At 34.1% G+C, this 21,385-nt stretch overlaps 2 protein-coding genes across 4 annotated transcripts in view; one reads left to right on the forward strand and one right to left on the reverse strand.

Moving 5' to 3' along the window:
* Positions 1–13,907, forward strand: part of LOC136041246 (aspartyl/asparaginyl beta-hydroxylase-like) — a gene marked incomplete in the record, with an annotated part of 132,939 nt that extends 119,032 nt beyond the window's left edge. The window contains 4 exon segments of the mRNA XM_065725854.1: positions 168–295; positions 1,505–1,644; positions 7,667–7,886; positions 10,422–13,907. Coding sequence (XP_065581926.1) covers positions 168–295; positions 1,505–1,644; positions 7,667–7,886; positions 10,422–10,572 — 639 coding nt within the window.
* Positions 13,908–16,132: 2,225 nt separating this feature from the next.
* Positions 16,133–21,385, reverse strand: part of LOC136041242 (meiotic recombination protein SPO11-like) — a 62,673-nt gene continuing 57,420 nt past the window's right edge. For all 3 annotated transcript variants that reach the window (XM_065725846.1, XM_065725845.1, XM_065725847.1), the window contains exon 8: positions 16,133–16,365. In XM_065725846.1, coding sequence (XP_065581918.1) covers positions 16,246–16,365 — 120 coding nt within the window. In that variant the 3' untranslated portion in view covers positions 16,133–16,245. The remainder of the gene's footprint in view (positions 16,366–21,385) is intronic.

The following is a 21,385-nucleotide window of genomic DNA, read 5'->3' on the forward strand; positions in this document are numbered from 1 at the left end:
AAGAGGACAATAACCACAACTAACACAGATTATAAAGGTTTTTACTACCAACGCGAAAATTGCTTTTATCTTAATTTAGGCAACCATAGAAGTAATGGTTTTTATTTAAATGCGCCAGAGAAAAGAAATTGTCGAGAATCCCAAATTTTTATCGTTACTCCTTTTAGATTTATGAGGAGGGTGCTCGACGTGGCTACTTTCGATCAAAGGACCAAAGATCCCTGTACAATGTGGACAGACTGGAATCGAAGCCATTTTGGACAAAGGAAGAAACTACTTATGAAACTTTTTTGAAGTAAGTTTAATAGTAGTACCTAGCTGTATACTATTGGCTATATTAAACCTTAGAACTGCCTGAGCCAGGAATGGCGCATAAGATGTCAACGAAACCTCTGGCCCAAAATTATTTTGCGTAAACCATAATGCTTGGTTAATTTAGCTGCTTTTCCTGGAATAATAATAATAGAAAAAAAAATACTCCTTATTAGTTTTTAAAATATTATATATATATATATATATATATATATATATATATATATATATATATATATATATATATATATATATATATATATATATATATATAATATATATATTATTTGTGTGTGTAATCATATATATCATATAACGATACATTTGTGTGTAATTATATTTCTTAGAATGAATTTTATGTTTAACTTTATTAAAACTTTTTTAAAGCATTGGGCCCCACGATCCCTGAAAAATCTTCCCCCACTAAATATTTCACTGTGTTTATTAGCCTATTTATCACTCGTGTGTTTATAAGTACATTTTAACTAATTTTGGCTATAACATATAAATCAACTTATGACGTTAGTATTTTTGGTTAGTCAATAAAATGACAACCGTCAAAAAGGTTCGTTAAAATTTACTCAGTTCGTTAATTGTGTGAGAAATTGTGGTATAGAAAGTGAAATCAATTAATTTTATAGGGAAGAAATTCAATGAAGATTGTAAGCACAATGGGACTTTAAATTTACGCAAATGTAAGAGGAAAAAAGCCGCAGGAAAAAAAAGTCTCTTTATAAATTTGTTTGTTGCCAAATCAACTACGGGCTCGGAATTTGATTTAATTACGCAGAAAGAATTCAATTTAAGTTAACCCTGAACTAAAGTAGAGTGCTGAAGTTAGCCTTGAACCGAACTGAAAATCTAGATTAATATGTTTAATCCGAAATGAACAAAATTACCCCTTTAAGGTAGGCCAGAAGGGGAGGCCAAATAACCAGTTCTTTCTACGCCAAATTTTGATCCCCAAAAAGATGTAAAGTCTGATTCATCTCTTGTGAACCCAGTTGACCGTCAAATTTTTGTGTCACAGCATTTAAAAAAAGTAAACTCTCTGTTGTTCTGTGCTGTTCTTGTCATATTAAAAAGTAAGCTCTCTGTGCTATCTGCTTTTCTCTGTAACATTATATATGGTTTGGAATGTTTCCAAAGTTTATTTCCTTCTGGTGCACTTCAATTATGTTTTCTCTTGTAGCAAGCTAGAAGCGAACTGGGAAATAATTAGAGATGAAGGCTTGAGTTTAATGAATTTGACTCCACCAGAAGGTTTCAAGGACGAATCAGAAAGCCTTCGAGACACCGGTGACTGGAAACAGTTTGAATTGTATGCTAGGGGTAAGTCTTGTTGTGTTTACTTCTTTCATTGTTATCAATTTGTTTTTACGACCTTCTTGAGATCTAATTTATCTGAGCAGACATTAAGCGTGAATGATTGAAGAACTCGTGCATATAATGCGATTTTTTCTTGTGTTTTTCTATGTTTGGGGGGGGTACATTGTCCGTTCTTATCCTCTCTTAGGCTCTACCTATATCTGGGAATTATTAGATTGATAATTTTCTAAAATAAAGATTCTAGATTGACTTCTTTCAAGATCAAACTCAGGATCATGGCCTTTTTCTCCTGTCTCTCTCTCTCTCTTTTTATAATTTTTCCGCAATTCCGATTGCGAAGCCCCGATGATTCCATTTGTTTGCATCTATTGTTACCACAAACCTTTTCCTCTAATCTTTTTTCTCTTTTTTACAAACGCTTTCCAGATCATCTACTGTTGAATTTACTGATCCAAATTTGGAGCATTGTTGCAAGTATTATCAGCAATTAACTAATGTATGAAACTAAATGAGCCAGAAATTATTGTTGAATAACAATGACATGAAATGACAGCTCGTCAACTTCTGCAATTTGTGGTTAAAACAAGAAATGAACCAAATGTCAAACTTTTTTCTCTTTTTTAGTGAAACTATTGGAAGTAAAATTAAGTTAAAATGTATTCAATCGTAGCTCTCTCGAACATAGTAATTCAACCAATTTATTTTGTCACAAGGCCTTGTGAAAAGATAAAATTGATCGGCTCATGAATTTTTGTTGGTTAACCAGCTATTTACTTAACAAAAACAATGTAATGATAAAACCACCAAAGTACGAAGTGATTTTTTTGTAGTTGTTGTTAAAAAAAATCGAATTTCTGATTTTATAAAGACAAGACACCACATAAAGACAATAAACACCACATAAGGAAGAAAATTTCGCACACCCTTCCTGCTTACCTTCTCCAGGTACCCATTTAGAGCTAGGTCAACTCTGGCTGAGCTTACAGAGTCACGCCACTAACCCCCGTCTGAAACCAAAACTGGCCACACCAGGGATCGAACCTGTGCTCTTTGGAAAAAGAATTCTTAACCCGGCACGCCAACCCCTTATCCAGGACGGCTCGGAACCACTTAGCCAGAATCAAAAGAAATAGGACCCAACATTTTATTTTCACCATTATGGCCTCATGAATCGTTTCTTTAGGTGCAGAGGCAGGTCTGTACAAATAAACGTATTTTAAGGGGACAAAATTTCGAAAAATACCAATGGTTGACGAATATTCTGAAGAATAGAGAAAATCATTCAAGTAACCGTACAAATCCTAATTTATCTTGATAACCTTAATTATAGACATTGTAAAATTACAATTTTATACAAATTATAAAGTTATCTTATACTAACTACTTTTCCTTGTCTTGATAAGCAAATACAATTACCATTTATATAGTTTGAAAGTCCCTTATAAATCATGTCATCTCTACAACCTTCTCTTGAGACAGGGCTATCTGAGAGAAAAGCTTAAGGGATGGCTAATTTGTTCTATAAAAATAAATTTACTATGATAATTATTATCTTTGTCAACTATCAAAACTCAAGAGAAGTAAATATAGTTGTCTAAAATATCAACGAAAAAGATAAATAATCTGCTATAAAAGTTTCACTCCTCTAAATTAGTTTTCTTTATTATATCTTGGAGAGAGTATATGCATGTAATTACAAAAAATTCAGGCTTTCGTGTATGTGCCCTCCTCCCCTTTCCCTAAAAAAAATGCTAGCATTTCTACGATTTTTCCTATAGTCTCGTGTGTTTTCCGAAGGTTTTGTTTTTTCAGCTTTTTCGAATTTGTGCTCCCTCCGTCTCTCAAAATACCAAGTCCCCTCGTACGCTCTCTTCTCCCCAAAGCCCAAACCCAAATTTTTTTTGATTAAAGTTGGTTCAAATATTATCAACATTCTATATGAGCTGCTCTCCAATCTCCACTAAGCAGGTCAACAGACCCCAAACCCTCTTTCCGTACTCCTGTCTCCGTGATAATTGTGAACAAGAAAAACTGAAGATTTGGCACAAGCTAGCCACAAATATGGCACTAACTTTCAGTTTTGACAGCATTCAGTTGGCGTTCATTAGGCTCCTAATGAGCACTTAAAGCAGTTAAAGGCTTCCAATTGTATGACAGTTGACTATTCTTTCAGTCTTCGTTCGTTCATATCTATTCTCTTTTGAATTTAAGGCTATGTTTTAGACTCACAGTGAGTGTGTATTTAGTGGTGAAAACAGTAAAATTTTTATTATGTAATTAACTCAGAAGATTTCCAGCGTGTTAAAAAAAAACTACTAAGAAGATTGTACGAGATAAGTGGCACCAATTCCTAAAAATTTAGGAGAATGGGCTTTTTTCAGTTTATTCTAATAGAAAATGCAGGGTGACAATTGCGCCCTTATTTAATCACAGAAGGGCAGGGTCAAAGCTAGGGGAGGGGTTGTGTCCCCCTTAAAGTTCCAGGTTGTCGGCGTGCAGCGCCGACAATTTGGTATTTAGCTTTTTTCTTAATTTAATTAAGGTCATGTTTTAAGTTTTTAAGTTTAGGTTAAGTTTATTAATAAAAACAGAAATTAACAAAGTGCATACATCTATATAATATATGAAAAACAAAGTCATTCAACTAAATCTTCTAGCCTGCTCTTGAACTTGCAAAGGCAAGTTGTCCTAGAGGCGTGTCAGAAACAAAAGAAAAAAAGAAAATTTTATTACTAATTGTAAGTACAAATTAATTATACCAGAAATATATACATATATATATATATATATATATATATATATATATATATATATATATATATATATATATATATATATATATATATATATATATATATATATATATATATATATATATACTTATATATATATACATATATATACATTGAAACCTGAGATCCAAAATGACCAAGGTAGTCAAAAACAACTGGGTCATGTAACATAGGTCAGATTCCTTCAGTAACACGCTTTCCTACCGCTGAGAAGTGATGTCCGAATACTTCTGAGACATCATCAGCACATTTTGGCATTTCTCCTTCTTGGTTTAATATTTCAAGTGGGATCGTTTGAAGTACTGAAGTACTTCTTTAATCATGCGCCAGGTTTTTGCCGGACATCCCGATACTTCCTCAAACTTCCTAGAGTAAAATTCTATTTTTGCTTTTCTTAATAATCAGTTCAAAGCATTGCAATAATTATTATATATTCTATCATTTAAATCAAATTTATGATTGATCTTTTTTTCTATAGTTGGTCTCTTAATACACATCGATTTTAGAAGGTCTGCAGTTACCAATAGCTTTTTTGGGGTTGTCTTGCGTCGTCTTTTTTTCCTTCGACAATGCTTTTCTAATTCACTTTGGATAATCTGGTGAAACAAATTAAACCTCTCTTCGTTATTAGATGTAATCGATAAAATATTATCCTAATTCATTTGAGATGATACATTCTTGTAACACAAGAGAATTGTTTTATTTGCATAATGCCAAGAAAACTCATTCTTTAACCTACAGCTATTTCCTAGAGGAATAATGTGTGTCTAGAAAACATAGGAAAATGGTCAGAAGTGTCACTAACTACAACACGGGGGAAATCAGGGTTAACAACAGAAAATATATTATCAATACATGTCGCGGATGTATTCGTGACCCTCGAAGGTATGTTGATTGATGGAATTAATCCAAATGATATGGAAATATCCAATATTCATCTGCTCTTTGTATTTATTTCAATCAGATCAACGTTTAAATCACCCGCAAGGAAAAATGGGAGATTCATAGGCAACTTCTCAAGCTGCTCCTCCAAAAAATCAAGGAATTTATTATATGAGGAGGTTGGTAAAGGGTAGAGACCTATTAAATAGCAAGAATAAACACCTAAACAAAGATGAATTACCAAGTGGCTCGAACACCATCTCCCTATAAATCCTTAAATTGCTCCAAATGGCCTCTCCACTATCCGATTTAATATATACGGCAAGGCCCCCATGTTTACGTAATTACCTATTTTTTGTGTAAAAATTATATCTCTCTTGACCAACTCTATATCCAACTCTGAATTATGATCATTACGCCATGTCTCAGTTGAAGCTATAACTTGAATTTAGCCCTTGGCAATTCAGATGAAAAATATCGAAGAAATTGCCTGGTTTACGGCATAAGGACCAATCTGACACGGTAAAAATTAATTCGAATCCTCGAGCTGCAAGCAAATACCGCACCCAAGGTCCGAAACTCTACTCAAAGCATCATTATATCTACACGCAAAATCTATTATATTACTCTCTAATTCCTTTGATTTCTGAGGTGCTGAAGAAGATTGAAATATACTATCCATCACTAAAATTTACAAGCCCTATCTTACGGTGACTCCATCTTTAGTGTAGATGAACACTGAGGTAAAATAACCTATCAATTGTCTAACTGCTTCAAGAACTAAGAAAAAGAAACTGAAACTTACTTCGCTATTCCTAAAAAGAACAATACTTTGCTTATGGTTTAATCCCTTGACGCACACGACCATTCTATCAATTCTATGTTTCTGCATTTGTCGGGACACTGGACGCTTTTATTGGCACATTCTTTATATCCCCCCCAAACTTAAAGCCTAAGCTGCGCCCCTCTAAGAGGCGTAACTGAACACATATTTAATGTAACAAAAAACAAGGTGGGTATGAAGGAAGAGATTGCACAGACTCCAAGATTTTCTTTATTTTCTTATATGAGATATAATGTTATAGCACCTAAGTTACAAAGAGGTTCTCGCTGTGAATTCCATTTTATAAAATCTACTGAACAATGATATTCGGTTTCAAAAGCACCATTAAAAGCATGTTAAGGTTCCCTACTGTTTCAACTCTTCGTTTTTAGTCTCCTCTTTTATTGGATAATACACAGGTAGGGGAGTTGGCCCTCCCCTGCCGAATTACTAAATTCACCCTGATTTCAGGTCACTCCTTATTCCAATTATTAAATTTTCTTATTTTTCCTCCTCACTTCCGAAAAAATTACTGCATATGTGTCTGCATGCATCATTACCATGATACTACATGAACTGCTCAGAAACTGAATCGATTAAGTGTACTATTTTGTTTGGTACCCAATTGACTTTAAATTCTATCTCTTAACTTAAAATTTGGTAATTTTGGCACCCAGTTGGCGTAGATTTTTTTTTCAATTCTTTTCACCATCTGGTAAACAATTGGTAAAATTGGCACCGAATTGACTTCAGACCTTACTTTTTCTTACCATTTGATAAAAATCGGCACCCAATTGACTTAAAATTCTACTCTTCTTTATGATCTGGTAAAATTGGCACCCCATTTACTTAAAACCTGACTTTTATTTACCATTTGCGACCAATTGGTAAAGTTGGCACCCAAGTGACCTAAAATTGCGCTTTTATTTGCAATTGGTAACCAATTAGTAAAATTGGTAAACAGTTGACTTAAAAATATGACTCTTCTTTGCCATCTGGTTAAATTGGCACCCAATGGACTTGAAATCTGACTGTAAATTGGCACCCAATGGATTTGAAATCTGACTTTTCTTTTTAATCGATAACTAATCGATAAAATTGGCACCTAATTGCCTTAAAATTTTAATTTTTTTTTTTTTACCAACTCGTAAAATTGCCAAACAATGTGGCACCCAAAAACAAAATACCTTTCGGATAAGCAACGGTATTTTTTTTCAGAAGCCAATTAGACTAAATCCTTACTTTGTTGTGCACTATTCCAATAATGTATTTGTGGACCTAGGACGTGGTAAAATTGGCACCGAATTAACTTCAAACCTGATTTTTTTTTTACCATTTGATAAAATCGGCAACCAATTGCACGAAAATATTCTGAAAATTAAATCCATCAAATCATTTGTTCAATGTCATTAAAAAAAAAATCTCTGTCACTTTTCGCTACATTTTATTATTGAGTTGACTTTGAGTTATTGAATTACTGAATTAACTAAGAAATAGATAGCCACCATTAACTATATTTTATATTTAGGAAGAAAGCTTCCTGGATGTTCGAAAGCCCCCAAAACATGCGCCTTGATTGGTTCTTTTGAGCCGGCCAGCTCTTGCAAAAGAGGCCAAGCCAAATTTAGCGTGATGCATCCTGGTACACACGTTTGGGCTCACACTGGACCTACGAACTGTCGACTTAGATCTCATCTAGGCCTCAAAGTGTCCGAGGGAATGGTCATACGGGTCGTTAATGAAACAAGGTTAGACATACTTTAATATTTTGACTACTAACAGCTAACTGTAGTAATATATATATATATATATATATATATATATATATATATATATATATATATATATATATATATATATATATATAGCCGCCTGACATAGCTAAGCACACTCCTCCTCCATCTCAATTTATTCAAAGCATACCTCTTTACACTCTCCTAAGAAATTCTAATTCCTTTATATCCTCCGTCGCGATGTCCTTTCATTTGGGGACGCCTGTTTTTTGTTTGATCCTAGATTTAGGCCGAAAAGGACAATCTTCGGCAATTTATAATCCTTTGCTCACAAACTGTATCCTAGCCATATTAACCTTTCTCTCATTATAGCCCTAAAAAGTAGGACAGTATGTGATTTACATTACGAGATAAAACTAATTACGTATTAGCATAATTACCGTGTTATTTTAAGTCTTCAGGTGGCGAATCGTGAATCTAATTCTTCCTTCCTGTTTATTTTTTCCGCAAAAATAACATGTTTGTCCATTTTATTGTAATTTTAATTTGTCTTCTAACCGCAGATTTTGCCGTGCAACATTTTCCTTTGCAATTCAATGCGATTAACATTATCGCTTGTTCCATGCCTTTTGCTTTAGTTGTTTGGAGTCATTTGTCATCTTGTATAATTTCGCATGCAGCATATATATCAAAAACGATACGACCACCCCTTCAAAAAATGATGTAATTTTGTTCTTTAAATCCATATGAATGTGGTATAATTTACATGAAAAATGTTTTTACAAAGTTAAGCGTCCAAACGGTTTTTCCAATAACCTATATAGATCGTTTTTTTAGGCCGGAAAACCTCTGGCGTGGTATGACTATGATTACACCCCAAAACAGGTAATTGTGCAAAAAAAAACGATTTTGAAATTATTAGGAATATGTCTATAAATAATATAGTTTTTATAAATTCTACATAACTGACCTGTTTTCTACTTTTTAACGTGTCCTGTTAAGGATTAAAACAACTTTCGTTTTGAATTTTTTTTTTCTTTTCTGGATTCTATTTCACAATTTGTGACACAGGCGCGTTTTCAGGCAGTTCTAGTGGATTCATTCACATCTTCCTTGATTTGAAAATTATATAAAACCATTCAATTTTTACCATATGATGTTTGAAGACACGTCTGCTTTTGCAACAGACAGATCCTCTGGAGGGTCAAAATGAATTAAGTATCAAGAAGGGGAGAAGGCTATTTAAGTATCTCATATCTAAACTGCGTATGTTTTCCGTAAGCCTCAAAGTTAGGTGGCCTGAAAAGACTTACAAAGATAAATCAATCAGAAAAAAGATTGCTTTCCTGCACTTGCGTCTTAAAAAGTGTGTTTCAATTTCATTGAGTGATGTGTATGACGTACTCTCGCTAGCCAATCACATTTCTGGAGCGAAATGTAGCCCCACCTTTTCTAAAACTTTGCCTACTAATGGGGAATAGCAAGTCTAGACTGACAAGGAAATGCAATTTATGGAAGGAGAAATAATAGCATTTTTTAGAAGTGTGCTTTAATTCCATTGGTTGGCTTTTGTGATATATTTTCGCAAATTAATCACCTTTCTGGAGCGATGCGTTGCTCCGCTTTTTTTTCAAAACCAGAACTGCATGTCTAGACTGACAAATGCAGTATATGTAAAGTGAAATGACTCTGCCTTTTTAAAACTGTCTTTCATGAAAAATATTAATCAAAAAGAAGAAACAATAAGTTTTTGACTCACAATATATTTTAGAATAAATCCTCTATCTTTCTGTGGCTAAGTTATCTGAGGGCTCTAGTTTAGTGGTTGCCCCCTCAGAAAGAAACACAATAAAATCCTAAAAAAAAATGTTTAAGTTTTTTAAAATACTTATATCATTCATAAAGAGCATCACTTTTCTTGCTCTCATCTCTGATGTGCAAATATATAGCCCGGATTATATATACGTATGAGTTTTCCCGTTGCTTGATGCCGCTGATTTTGCTTGTTTCCTGATAACTTAATTTGAAAAAACAGGCGGACGGAAAAACAGTCAGAACGTTTATTTTGAGAAAAAAAACAAACAAACGGAGTATATACAATTTGGACTATAGATTTGCGCATTAAGAGTGGGGGTAAGTAAAGTGATGCGCTTTTAGTAATGCTATAAGTGAGTATTATATAATCTTTTGAAGTAGCTTTCAGAATTTTGTAGTGTTTCCGTGAGAGGCCCAACCAAGGCCTAATCAAGGGGGGTTGGTGTTTATCGGGTTTGAACTCCACCCGAAATTTCGGTTCGACTCGTAAAAATGTATTAAAAATGCACATAAACTAATCTTTATACGTTTTTTTTTATTTTTTCTGTAAAAGCACCCCCCCCCCCCCCCGCCGAGCAAAATTTCATGGATAAGACCTTGGGGTCGACCACTAAACCAGGACCGATCTGAGTTAGACAATTATTGAGTGGAGTGTATGGAACGGTGCTATTGATAAGTAATTTTTCTGTCATCTGGCTTTGCCAAACCTGAATTAAAACTATTTTTCCTTTCTAGGACGTGGGAAGAGGGAAAGATATTTGTATTTGATGACAGCTTTGATCACGAAGTGTGGCACAATGGCACTGAATTTCGTCTTGTTTTAATTGTTGATCTGTGGCATCCTGACTTAACTGAAAATGAAAGACAAACTCTACCAGCAATATAGGATAATAAATTTTTCTTTATATAATTTGTTAATTGGTGTTAGGTGGTTTAAGGTAAAAAAAAAGTTTTTTCATTGAAAAAATTCAGTGTGATAAATGTGATTACATTAACTTTTATGTTGTTTTTATTTTTGTTCATAATTTTACACCCGTGGTTCGTTCACATACAGCTCTCTTAAATGCAGAAACTACTGCTTAAAATGAACCCCTGTTTGATTATACAATTCGTTTAAAAAAAAAAAATAGACGCTTCTTTTAATTGAAGAAATTTTGAAGCTATTGAATAGAGATTCCCTTTGTAGTTAGAAGAGAAAAAAAAATGAGAAATTTGTGTACTGTATAAAAGAATACTCAGTTTAATTAGAAGAAAAACAGAAGACTTAGAAAAAGAAGCAGAGAAATGTTTAAAATCCAAAATGGTTTTAGTCACCTCTTTTAATTGAAGAGATTTTGAGTCTTTTGAAGATACTCTCTTTGTTTAACTAGAAGGGTTCTTTTATATACAGCTCATTTAAATAAAAAAATTTATTCAAGAAGAATAGAAGAAATTTTTAATTTAAAGAAAAGAGGAAATAAGAAAAACCAGGCATGATTTATTAACATACACTCTTTAGATGAAGAAATGTTTACCCTATTTACTATAAACTCCCTGTTGAATTAGAAGAAAATAAATAAATTATTCGGCGAACGTTATCCTCAGCTCACTAATTTGAAAAAAAAAATATTTTGTGATTGATTTAATTCAGTTGAATTGATTGTCTCGAGTCTCCAGACGTTCAGTCATATAAACCCATCCTCTCACTCTAAATTGGCAAGGGCCCTTCGGAGCTGCAATCGCTCTTGGTTGAGACAGACGAGTCACGTGGCTTGAATCAGCTTCTCTCGAACCCTTAACTGGTGTTGAGATGAGGGTCGAGGTGTCGACATTTGATTTCAAATAATCAAGATGCCACGAAAAAAGTCCTTTTGCTTTTGTCTTAATAGTCTTCTCTGATTCGAGTAATTAAGTTTGGAAGTAATTATAAATTACGATTTTTTTCGTTTGTAATTTTTTTTTCTGAATGAAATTCAAATGTCTTGGAACCTGGTTGTATGTGGACTGATCACAAAATCTGATATTATTTTTATGTTTTTTAATTTGAAATCCATAACTTATCTGAAGTAAATATGTAGACAGGGTCTTTAGGGGGAAATTACAAGGTCTTTAGGTAAAATATCCAGCTACAATTTAAGCAACTCACAATCAATAACTGTTTGAGGGGATGTAAAAAAAAATTCAAGATTGGTAAAACAAAATCACTTTTTAAATAATTTTGTGAGATTTTAACCTTGAAAAAAAGAAATAGATTAATTTGTGCTTGTAAATTAAATAATATCTGAATTTAGGCTGGTCTGTGCAAAAAAAGTTTTACCTTCATTTTAGGGGGGAAGGTGATATATTTATAGTAAAAACTGTTTTCATTCTATGAAAAGTTTAAGCTTTCTAAAAATAACGAATCACTTGAATGATCTTTATGCCAATCATAACTGAAATTCGGCGAGACCGTAGGAAAAAGATTACTTGAGGAGGGTGTATTGTCTTAAAATAAAGTTAGGATGAATAAAATTCTACTCTTAGCTCAGTTTTATGACAATTAAATTCCTAATAGGAGTGGATATTTTTTGTTTGGGTGGATAGATATTTGCAGCTCCTCAACCCCCTTGAATTCAAGACTGACTTGGGGTTTTAGAATAGATTTGTAATTAGTTATGTCTTACTTTATCATTTCGTAATGTATTTTCAGTAATATTATCTTACTTTTTTCCCATTTCTATCACTTCTTTTCCCACTTTATTTTACTTTTATCTCTTCTTTGCAACGACCTTTTTGCTCGAATTTTGCGATACCCTGGATTTTTGCTGAAACTTAAGAAATCAACTTCTTCAAAAAAAATTGGCTATTAATTAATCGGAAGCCTATGTAATATAATATATTTATATATTGATAACAGTTTGCTTATGAGAACAACTAATCATTTTTCGTATGTTGATTTCTTGTGTGTGTATAAGAACTTTTAACTGGAGTGTTTTGTGTCGCTTTACCAAATATTTTAGTGAAAACCATCTCTATTTGATACGTTTTCTCTGTTGAGTTAAAACTAGAACAAAACATTAAGTTTAAATAGGAAAGTGCAAATCAGGAATTCCCTTTAAAATAGTTATTTTGGACTGATAATATTATACAAAATATTGCTTTTGTGATCTTCAATGTACTCTTTTCTCAATGATAAAATTCTTAACCCCTCCGCCCTCTCTTAAACTTAACCCATCAACCCTTCTTTTTCAAAGAGGTTACTAGCATATTTTTTCTTTAGTCGGGACGTGGCTTTAACCCTCCCTTTGACAAAGGCTTTCGAATTCTTTTTTAGTTGAAGGCTTTTTTATATTACTCTTTCTGCTTGTAATAGGCTTAACATTAACAGTAGGCTTACCATTACAATTTAGTCCCTTTCATTTCTACAAGTTTTTTGGAAGAAGATGTACAAAGACTTGGAACAGCTTTTAGTTCTTTTTTAATGTTTTTTTATTAAAACATTGTTTTTTATGAAAAAGAAACATTTTTCTTTATTTGCCTTCGCTAGATGGCTCTTAATATAGCAGCTGCTTTGTAAAATATTTCAAAGGTTTGTTTACTGATATATCGCCTCTGTGGTTATTTTTATGTGTGACAATGAAAACGTATCAGGCTTAAAATTGGTGTCCTCCCTTGCTGATTAAAAAAAATCGCCATAAAAATACCAATTACCTCTTGGTTTGCAGGTTAGATTTTTTTTTTATTAATTTTGGATTTAAAATTGCTATTGTTATTATTTAAAGTTTTTAGCGCAGTTTTTATTCTGATGTCAAAAAATTCGATTAGCACAGCTTTTTGGATTTTTGCTCTAGCACCCATAGTTTCACGCAGAGATAAAAAAATTTTCAATTTTTGTGTCTCGGACAAAAAATAGCATTCGAAAAATTATTGCGCTAAAAGGGAAGAAATCAATTTAGAATTCGGACCCTTCATAAAAATATACGGGAAAAAATATTCTGATGAAAAACGCAAATTTCACCAAACCAAATTTTGAAGCCAAAACTGTAGCAAAATGTTGGAAAATGCTGGTTGTATACTTGATTTCATGTAAACCGTTCTTATAATACCACATATTTTGGTTCTGAATTCTATAAGCTCAAATTTGTTGTGCAGTGTTATTTCTAGATTGCCTTGTTTAAGTGCCTTTACTTAAAGATGACTGTGTTCTTCGATAATTGTTTTGTTTACTTAGAAAACAAGGAATAAACATTTTATTGATCTAAATGTTTTTATACTTCTATTGAAACGATTCAATTCGATTCTTGTTCCCTTCGTTTGACACGTATGGCGTACAGGTTTTTCTTCTCGTGTGAGACTTTCTCGGATATACCGTCCATAGCTGATCACACAGGAATAAACATTTTCGAAATTTGTGTCAGATTTTTTTTGTCTGGGGGGGAGGACAATTCCCATATGTGTCCTGACGATTCAACAGCAACGGGCGAAGATTGGGGAGGTGGCAGGTCCCCCACCGTGGGTTTTGGAAAATATCTTTTTAGGGGATATTTTCACTGAAAAATGTTATTTTTGGTATTTTATCGGAAAAAAAACAAGAACTTCCGCCCCCAATAGATTTTGAAAAGGTATTTGCCCCCCCCCCCTCTAAATTCTCGTGAACTGACGCCAATGTTCAAAGACTACGTGAAAGAAAAAATTATTGTAGGCGATGAATAAATTAAAGTTTCAGCAAGATTAATTGTGCATGTGAGGTGTCGTTCAATACTCAAAGATTGTACCTGATATCTCTTGTAAATTCAACCCACCACTTTTTTGCCCTCTATCAAATGGCCATCTTTCCCTTTTTCTCGTTTGTGTTTAGTATGTGGGATTGCATTTGCCATGAACGATTAAGTGTTTCCGCTCTCTCTCTTGCGCTTGAGCCGTTTTTGCGTTTGAAAAAAACGCCACTGTGTTAACACAGGTTTCGCGATGGATTTTTTATGCATCCAATTTAGCTTAATTCTTATTAATTCGTCTATCTTCTCTTATTTGCCTTTTAAGGACCTATTCTCCCATAATTCTTATTTGAGGCCCTGACTGAGTATGCTTCTCCTGTTTTTGTGAGGGCGCTGAGAACTTAGGTACCCCTCCTCGACCACTTAAAAAACCAAGCAAAACTTTTTCAGTTACTTGAGAAACAATTTGAGCAAAGAAATAAACAGTCAATGTGTATAAGCCTTGATCAGATCACACAATTTCTTGATCCCCGCTTCAAAAAAATACCCATATCCCCTAAAACTATTCTCAAATTGATGACAAAATATCTAGAAACTGGCATGGTCTTACTACCATCCGAAGCTGCAGCAGCAGAAATAATTATCATATCAGTCTATAATATAGCCTCAACAACATAATTATTTAAGAATTCTTCCTTAGAGAGGGCTGGGTTTGGCCACATTTGACTTAAACTGTTTCAATATAATAAAGTTAAATGTTTGGAGAACTTGCAGAATTTTTTCAAGCTGTATACAGGGCTGAATTTAGAGCTTTGACGCTCCTAGGCCCAAGCGTTTTTGCTGCTCCATTTTTGCGATGTTTTCGGGGAAATGCCCGAAAATTCAGGGATAGGGGAAACACTGAACAGAACACAACTGATGATCCACAAGTAATGAAAGAGAGAAGTGATACCGAACTCTCCGCTGCCATTCTTGGGAAACATGTGACGGTGTATAAGTGGCCCCGAAATTTCTGTGTTGTTTTAAAATCACTTTTCTGTGAATAACCAGCGGAAGGTAACGGGCACTTTGACCGCATCAAACGATTCCAGTTTTTGTCAAGAGAGAATTTGTTGCGCCCCTGGCAATGCGCGCCTACAGGCTCAGGCCTAGTGAGCCTATTGATAAATCCAGGCCTGATTGTATATGTGGAAACTAAGCCCCTCATCAATTATCTTGATATTCTACAAGTAACAACTTGCCACCCTGAGGAGCTTTCGAGCGTCGTCTTTGCTAGAACTGAAGTGGTTTGAATCACTCGCGTCCCATCAAAGAATTTTTTTCTATTGGTTATTGGCTTTCAGTCCCAGTTGACCAAGTCATGCTGAAAATGGTCAATAATCAAGATACTCTACATATGAAGCGGTTCGTCCGACTGAGAAACTTATTAAGCGGTCATTGATTCCGATGTGATCACCTGGCAAATAAAAAAAAAAAAACTCAAATTAAAACGTAGTTTTAGACCCATGAGGCAAGGAGGGGTAGATAGGCATAATTTCCACGGTCTAAGCTCAGGGCCCGTCTCTGGTCAAATCAGAGTTTTTTGCAGATTTTCTTCGTGCAAAGTACTTACGTTTATAATATATCTGAAATAGCAAAAAAAGCAAGGCATTGAGAAAGTAGCAGCAGTCAACATTTTCAAAATAAAAACTTCGCCAAATACATGGACGAGCGAATTTGCCATGCGGTCGGCTATTTCCTCATAAGAAATTCCTTGCCGTTTGAACATCATACTATACATAAATCATTTTATTTCCTCTTTGAAAATCAACATATAACAAAGAAGCGAGTAAAAAATATTGAAAATTGCTAAATAATAAAAAAAGGAATGAAAAAGAGCTCAAAAATCAAATCCATCCTTTGGCTCTAATTTTGGACGGCAAATAGACTTCTGTGAGAAACTTAGGAGAAATACTAACCAATGCTTCAATCTCTGCTTTGACTCCAAGGCGCTTCATGATACTGATCTGAAATTCATAAAATCATATTACCATCGTAATCGACTTTTATTACCATCGTAATCGATTTTTATTACCATCTTAATCGTAGGAGTCACAATTATGAAATGCGAAATTTCAAAGTGAGTATTTAAATTTAATTATAGCCCCAAAAGGCTCGTTTCAATTTGTTAGTTCTTTTCCTGATTATGGGACACACACGTCCACGCGAATTTTAGGGAGGGGGGCTAATTCCCAAAACAATTACTAACATCTAATCAGGGAGGGAGACCTCTCTTTGCGTATGTGTCTTGTCCTAAATGCCATAAAATGCATCTTTAAGCCCCATTTGTTTTTTTTTGGGGGGGGGGGTTGGACGACATTTTCATTAGTGAGGATTATCTTCTAAAGCCTGAATGGCATGCTTCAAAAAGCCCTAAATTTGGAAAAAAGCATTTTAATCGAGCCGTTGATCGCACCGTTTAATAAAGCATCTGTAAGATCAATTTCAATGCTTTCCTATCAAAGGTTAAGAGCAATTTATTTTCCCTCGTTTAAAATATATGAAAAATATGTTTTTAAAAGAAGAGAAAATTATGCTTAAGATGGCAGTTCAGATGTTGAATAATTATTCTTAAAGAAAAACGAAAATATATAATATCTTCTCGACAAAATTTTTACACAAAAAGGATTGATTTTTGTAAAGAAAGACTAACGTTTAGAAGTAAATTCTTTAACAGCTCTCCCTTATCGCACCAACAATTAAAAAAGGGTTGACATGGTTACGTAATTTAAGTGTTACATACATTTATTTGTTTTTTTTTCTCTTTGACATTTCACATTTCTGACATGACATTCCCTTTGATATTTCACACGTAGAAACGAGAAAGATACAGCAATTTTTGGAAAAGAGTAGGTTTGACTAATTATCAAACAAGCTTTTTACCAGGCAAATCAACTTGAGAACTAAATGCATGAATAAAAACGCAGTATTTAAAAAAAAAATATTTTAGAAGAGGTTGTGCCTATAAACCTTTTTTTAACGATGTAATGCTCCTTCTTATGTCATCTTCTTTTAATTTGATTACGTCATTGATTTAATTTGATTACATCATTCGATTTGATGACTTCATTTGATTACACGGTCACGCTGACTACGTTTGAGAATAAAGTTATCTTAGAGACTTGATGATCTTTTCCTCTTAGGGATTAGTCTTTGATTGGCTGATGATCATCTTGTAGCAGAAAGTTGAGACTTCTCTACAGTAAGTCCCCTTCCATCCAGTCCAAATATCCCTCTATATGAGTCGTATTGCTGACAATTGCTGCCTACTAGATGCTTGGGTTCTCGATACTCACTTGGCATTACTCTACGGTGCCAAGAGTAGGGCTGACTGAAGGACTGCTGAAGACTTCCATCCAGCCCGAACATCTCTCTACGTGAGTCGTGCTGCTGACAATGGCTACCCACTATATGATTCATTTCTCGATACTCATTTGGCATCACTCTACGGCACCAAGAGTAGGGCCGACTGAAGGACTTCTGAAGACTTCCATCCAGCTCGGTTATCCCTCTATATAGATCATGTATGAGACGTGTGGTCAAAAATGGCTGCCCACAACATGAAAAAAAAGAAAAAAAAACAACACGAAAATAACAGATGATTCTGGATTGTCAGTTTAATTGACATATACTACTATTTATTCCTTAAAGTTTTGATGATTTTTTATTTATGAAAGTAAGAAAAGTTAAAATATTTAAAAGTATTTCGTTTTTAGTAAACTGCAAATTGTGTTTTGGTCTTGAGAAGGTATGGGGGTTATCAGCCCTAGCTTCACATGATCAGAACACAATTTGCGCTTTATTGCTGAAAAAAGCAACAATAAAATAACAAATGACTGTAGATTGTCAGTTTAAATGACATATACTGATATTTATTCCTAAAAGGTTGGATAATTTTTATTTACGAAAATAAGAAAAGTTAAAACATTTCAAAGTATATTGTTTTCAGTAAAGCGCAAATTGTGTTCTGGTCTTGAGAAGGTATGGGGGTTATCAGCCCTACTCATGTTAATTTTTGCTCGTTTTGAGTTTGATTCGGCTATTTATTATAATTTCTGTTCGTTTGAGTTTCATTTATTTATTGATGGCGATTTGTGGTAGTTTTACGCGTGGAAGATTATTCGACTTTATTTTTGCTCATTCTTGGCTTAAAAGAGCTCTTTACTTTTCTTTTAAAAAATTGTTTTGTGGAAAAATCTTTTTTAATTAATTTCTGTTCGTTTTTTATTGACATAGTCTTTTTCATGGAAAAAATAATATTTTATATGTTTTCAGTTTTGTTCTATAAAAATCCATAGCATCTGTATTTTGGAGAAAGCTTTTCAACATTTTTTAATCCTGAAACAAATAGTATTTTTTTTAATTTAATTTTATTGCTTTTGAAGATAACCTAAGAAATAAAACTTAATTTCATTCCCAAAAGATTCTATCTATGATCTTTGACAACCTGGATACACTGACACTTTGTTTATTTATAGAAACCGTTTATCGAGAACCGAAATAACTATAGTAGTATCCCCAAAAGTTTCAATTTAATGCCCTCATCCGTTCTCGGTATATTGCTGAGGTGTCTTATCGGCAACCATCAATTTTAAAGTACACATTCTATTTTTTAATTTTGCATAATTGTAGGGGGTTGGCATGCCTTATATACCTAAAGACATAGTTACTGGACCGTTCTACCCTGCTGAACAAAATGGCTGTCTCAAAATTTTGACTGGATGCGTTCGGAAAATAAATGGGCTTGAGAGAAGGACTGCTTGCCCTACAGTCTCTTTTTACTCTTAAAACGGGGCCCAGAACTTTTAATTTATAATTGAATTAGCTCCTTTAAAAGTCCCAATGATATTTCTAGCTATTATAGAGTGGTGCTGCCTATGTTATTGCTTATATGCCCTTCTGAAAACCTGCATGCATACAGGTTGTTCCTTTAATTAAATTGACAGTTGTGGTAGTATTAAAAGTATAAATATACTACCTTACGGCTAGTTCAAAATCCCCCACAACTTACCCTTAAAGGTCTAAATTACAAATACAAGTTGTTCTTCAGATATTGCTTTGTCGTCTTTTTGAAAGACCACATGCTCATAGTATTTTGATTTAGTTCAACAACCGCCTAAATATTCCTTAAAAGCTTCACCTTAATACACTTAGCTCGTGCAGTAACAATAGTTGTAGCAGCATTAGTAGCAGTATGCGCATAGGACCTTGGGTTTCTTTAACAAACCCTTCAACACACGCTGAAAGTTTCAGCTTAATAAATACCATCAACCATCCCTGAAGCATTTCCGCTGCGCCCGCTTGACAACCTGTGTGGGCATAGTGTGTTTTGATTTAGTTCCATACAGTATCTATATATCCCCAAATTTTTCGTCTGATTATCCTTAGTTTTAAATGCAGTAGTAGTAGTAGCTGTAGTATTAATTGTAGTGACCTAAGCTTTAGTGGCAATAGTATTAACAGAAGCAGTAGTAATAGTAACAGTAGGAGTAGTATGAGTAGAAGCAGTGGTATTAGGATGCAAATATTTTTTTTTCAATTTCACATGCCAAACTGTTCTTAAGATATTGCTGTTACACCCTTTTGATAACCTGAATACAGAGGGCATGTTCTGATTCAATTCAATTCAATTTCAATTTATTCAAATAAAAAAAAATGTAACACCAATAATAAGGATCCTGGAAGCGAACTTGTTGAGGACCATAACCACAAAAATTGAAAATGAAGAAGAGAGAAAAAAAAAGAAAAGAGAAAACATGGGTAATTAAAGCAAATTGAATAAGAATTTAGAGAGTTATAATATCAAAATTTTAGTACATTGTTATACAGCGCGCGAAAACTTATGGATAGCTCGACACTGGAGGGTATTATATTCCATTGAAGTATAGATTTATAAATGGGGGATCGCTGGGCGGAACTAGAGACACACTTGGGGACAATGAAGGAACGGTTGGATGAATGGAGACAGAGGCCTTCAGAATTATTAATATTAAAATAAGATAATAATTGAGGAGGAAGATTTTTATGGTAAGCGGAGTATGCAAGGTATAGATTTAATTTTTTGATGATTTGTTCAATACCAAAATCGGAGTACAAGTCCTGGGTGGGATATAGTCGGGGCAGCCGAGAAACTGCTTTGATGGTTTTGGGCAGATTTTAATTTATTGGTAACTGAAGGAAAAGTGTTGCCCCAAACAGATCCACAGTATGAGATATATGGGTAAATAAGAGTGATAAAGGGTGACAAGGATATCGGGAGGAAGAAAATAATTCGCACGATTAATCATACTTACCTGTCACAAAATTATGGCTCTGATGTAGGACACATGTGTTGCAAATGATAGGGAGGAGTCTATGTGGACTGATGATGATGATGATGAGATGATGAAAAATGATGCTGAGCTTCATTTTTTTTGTAAGGGGTTCGAAATAATACAACCTGACTTTTCTTGATGTTAACGGTCATGCAGTTAACTAGACACCACTCCTGTACTCTATTCAGAAGGGTTTGAGTAGAGGCGACGATGGATGGTAAATTAGGTAGGTAAATTAGGATTGTAATTAGTAATTAGGTAATTAGGATGGTAAATTAGGACCGGTGATGAAAAAGTTGCTATCGTCAGCAAAAAGCACTGGGTGCACTGATGGACCCAGGTCCGTAACCAAATCATTAATATAAAGGAGAAAAAGTATTGGACCAAGAACAGAGCCCTGTGGGACGCCCCTCCGGACAGGTAGGGGATGTGAAGTCACCCCGCCCAGACTCACTCTGTACTCTACCAGAGAGATAAGAGCCAAACCATGAGAAAGGAACTCCACGAATCCCTAAGTTGTTGAGTTTACTTAATAAAACACTGTGATCAACCATATCAAAGGCCTTAGAAAAATCCAGAAATAAGCCCAATACAGTATTTTTAAGGTCAAGTTGGGAACGTATAAACTGTGTGGCGTCTATTAGTGCACGAGCAGTTGAAAATTTGGAACGGA

The sequence above is a fragment of the Artemia franciscana genome, unplaced genomic scaffold (genome assembly GCF_032884065.1).
Source record: "Artemia franciscana unplaced genomic scaffold, ASM3288406v1 PGA_scaffold_1180, whole genome shotgun sequence".
NCBI lineage: Eukaryota > Metazoa > Arthropoda > Branchiopoda > Anostraca > Artemiidae > Artemia > Artemia franciscana.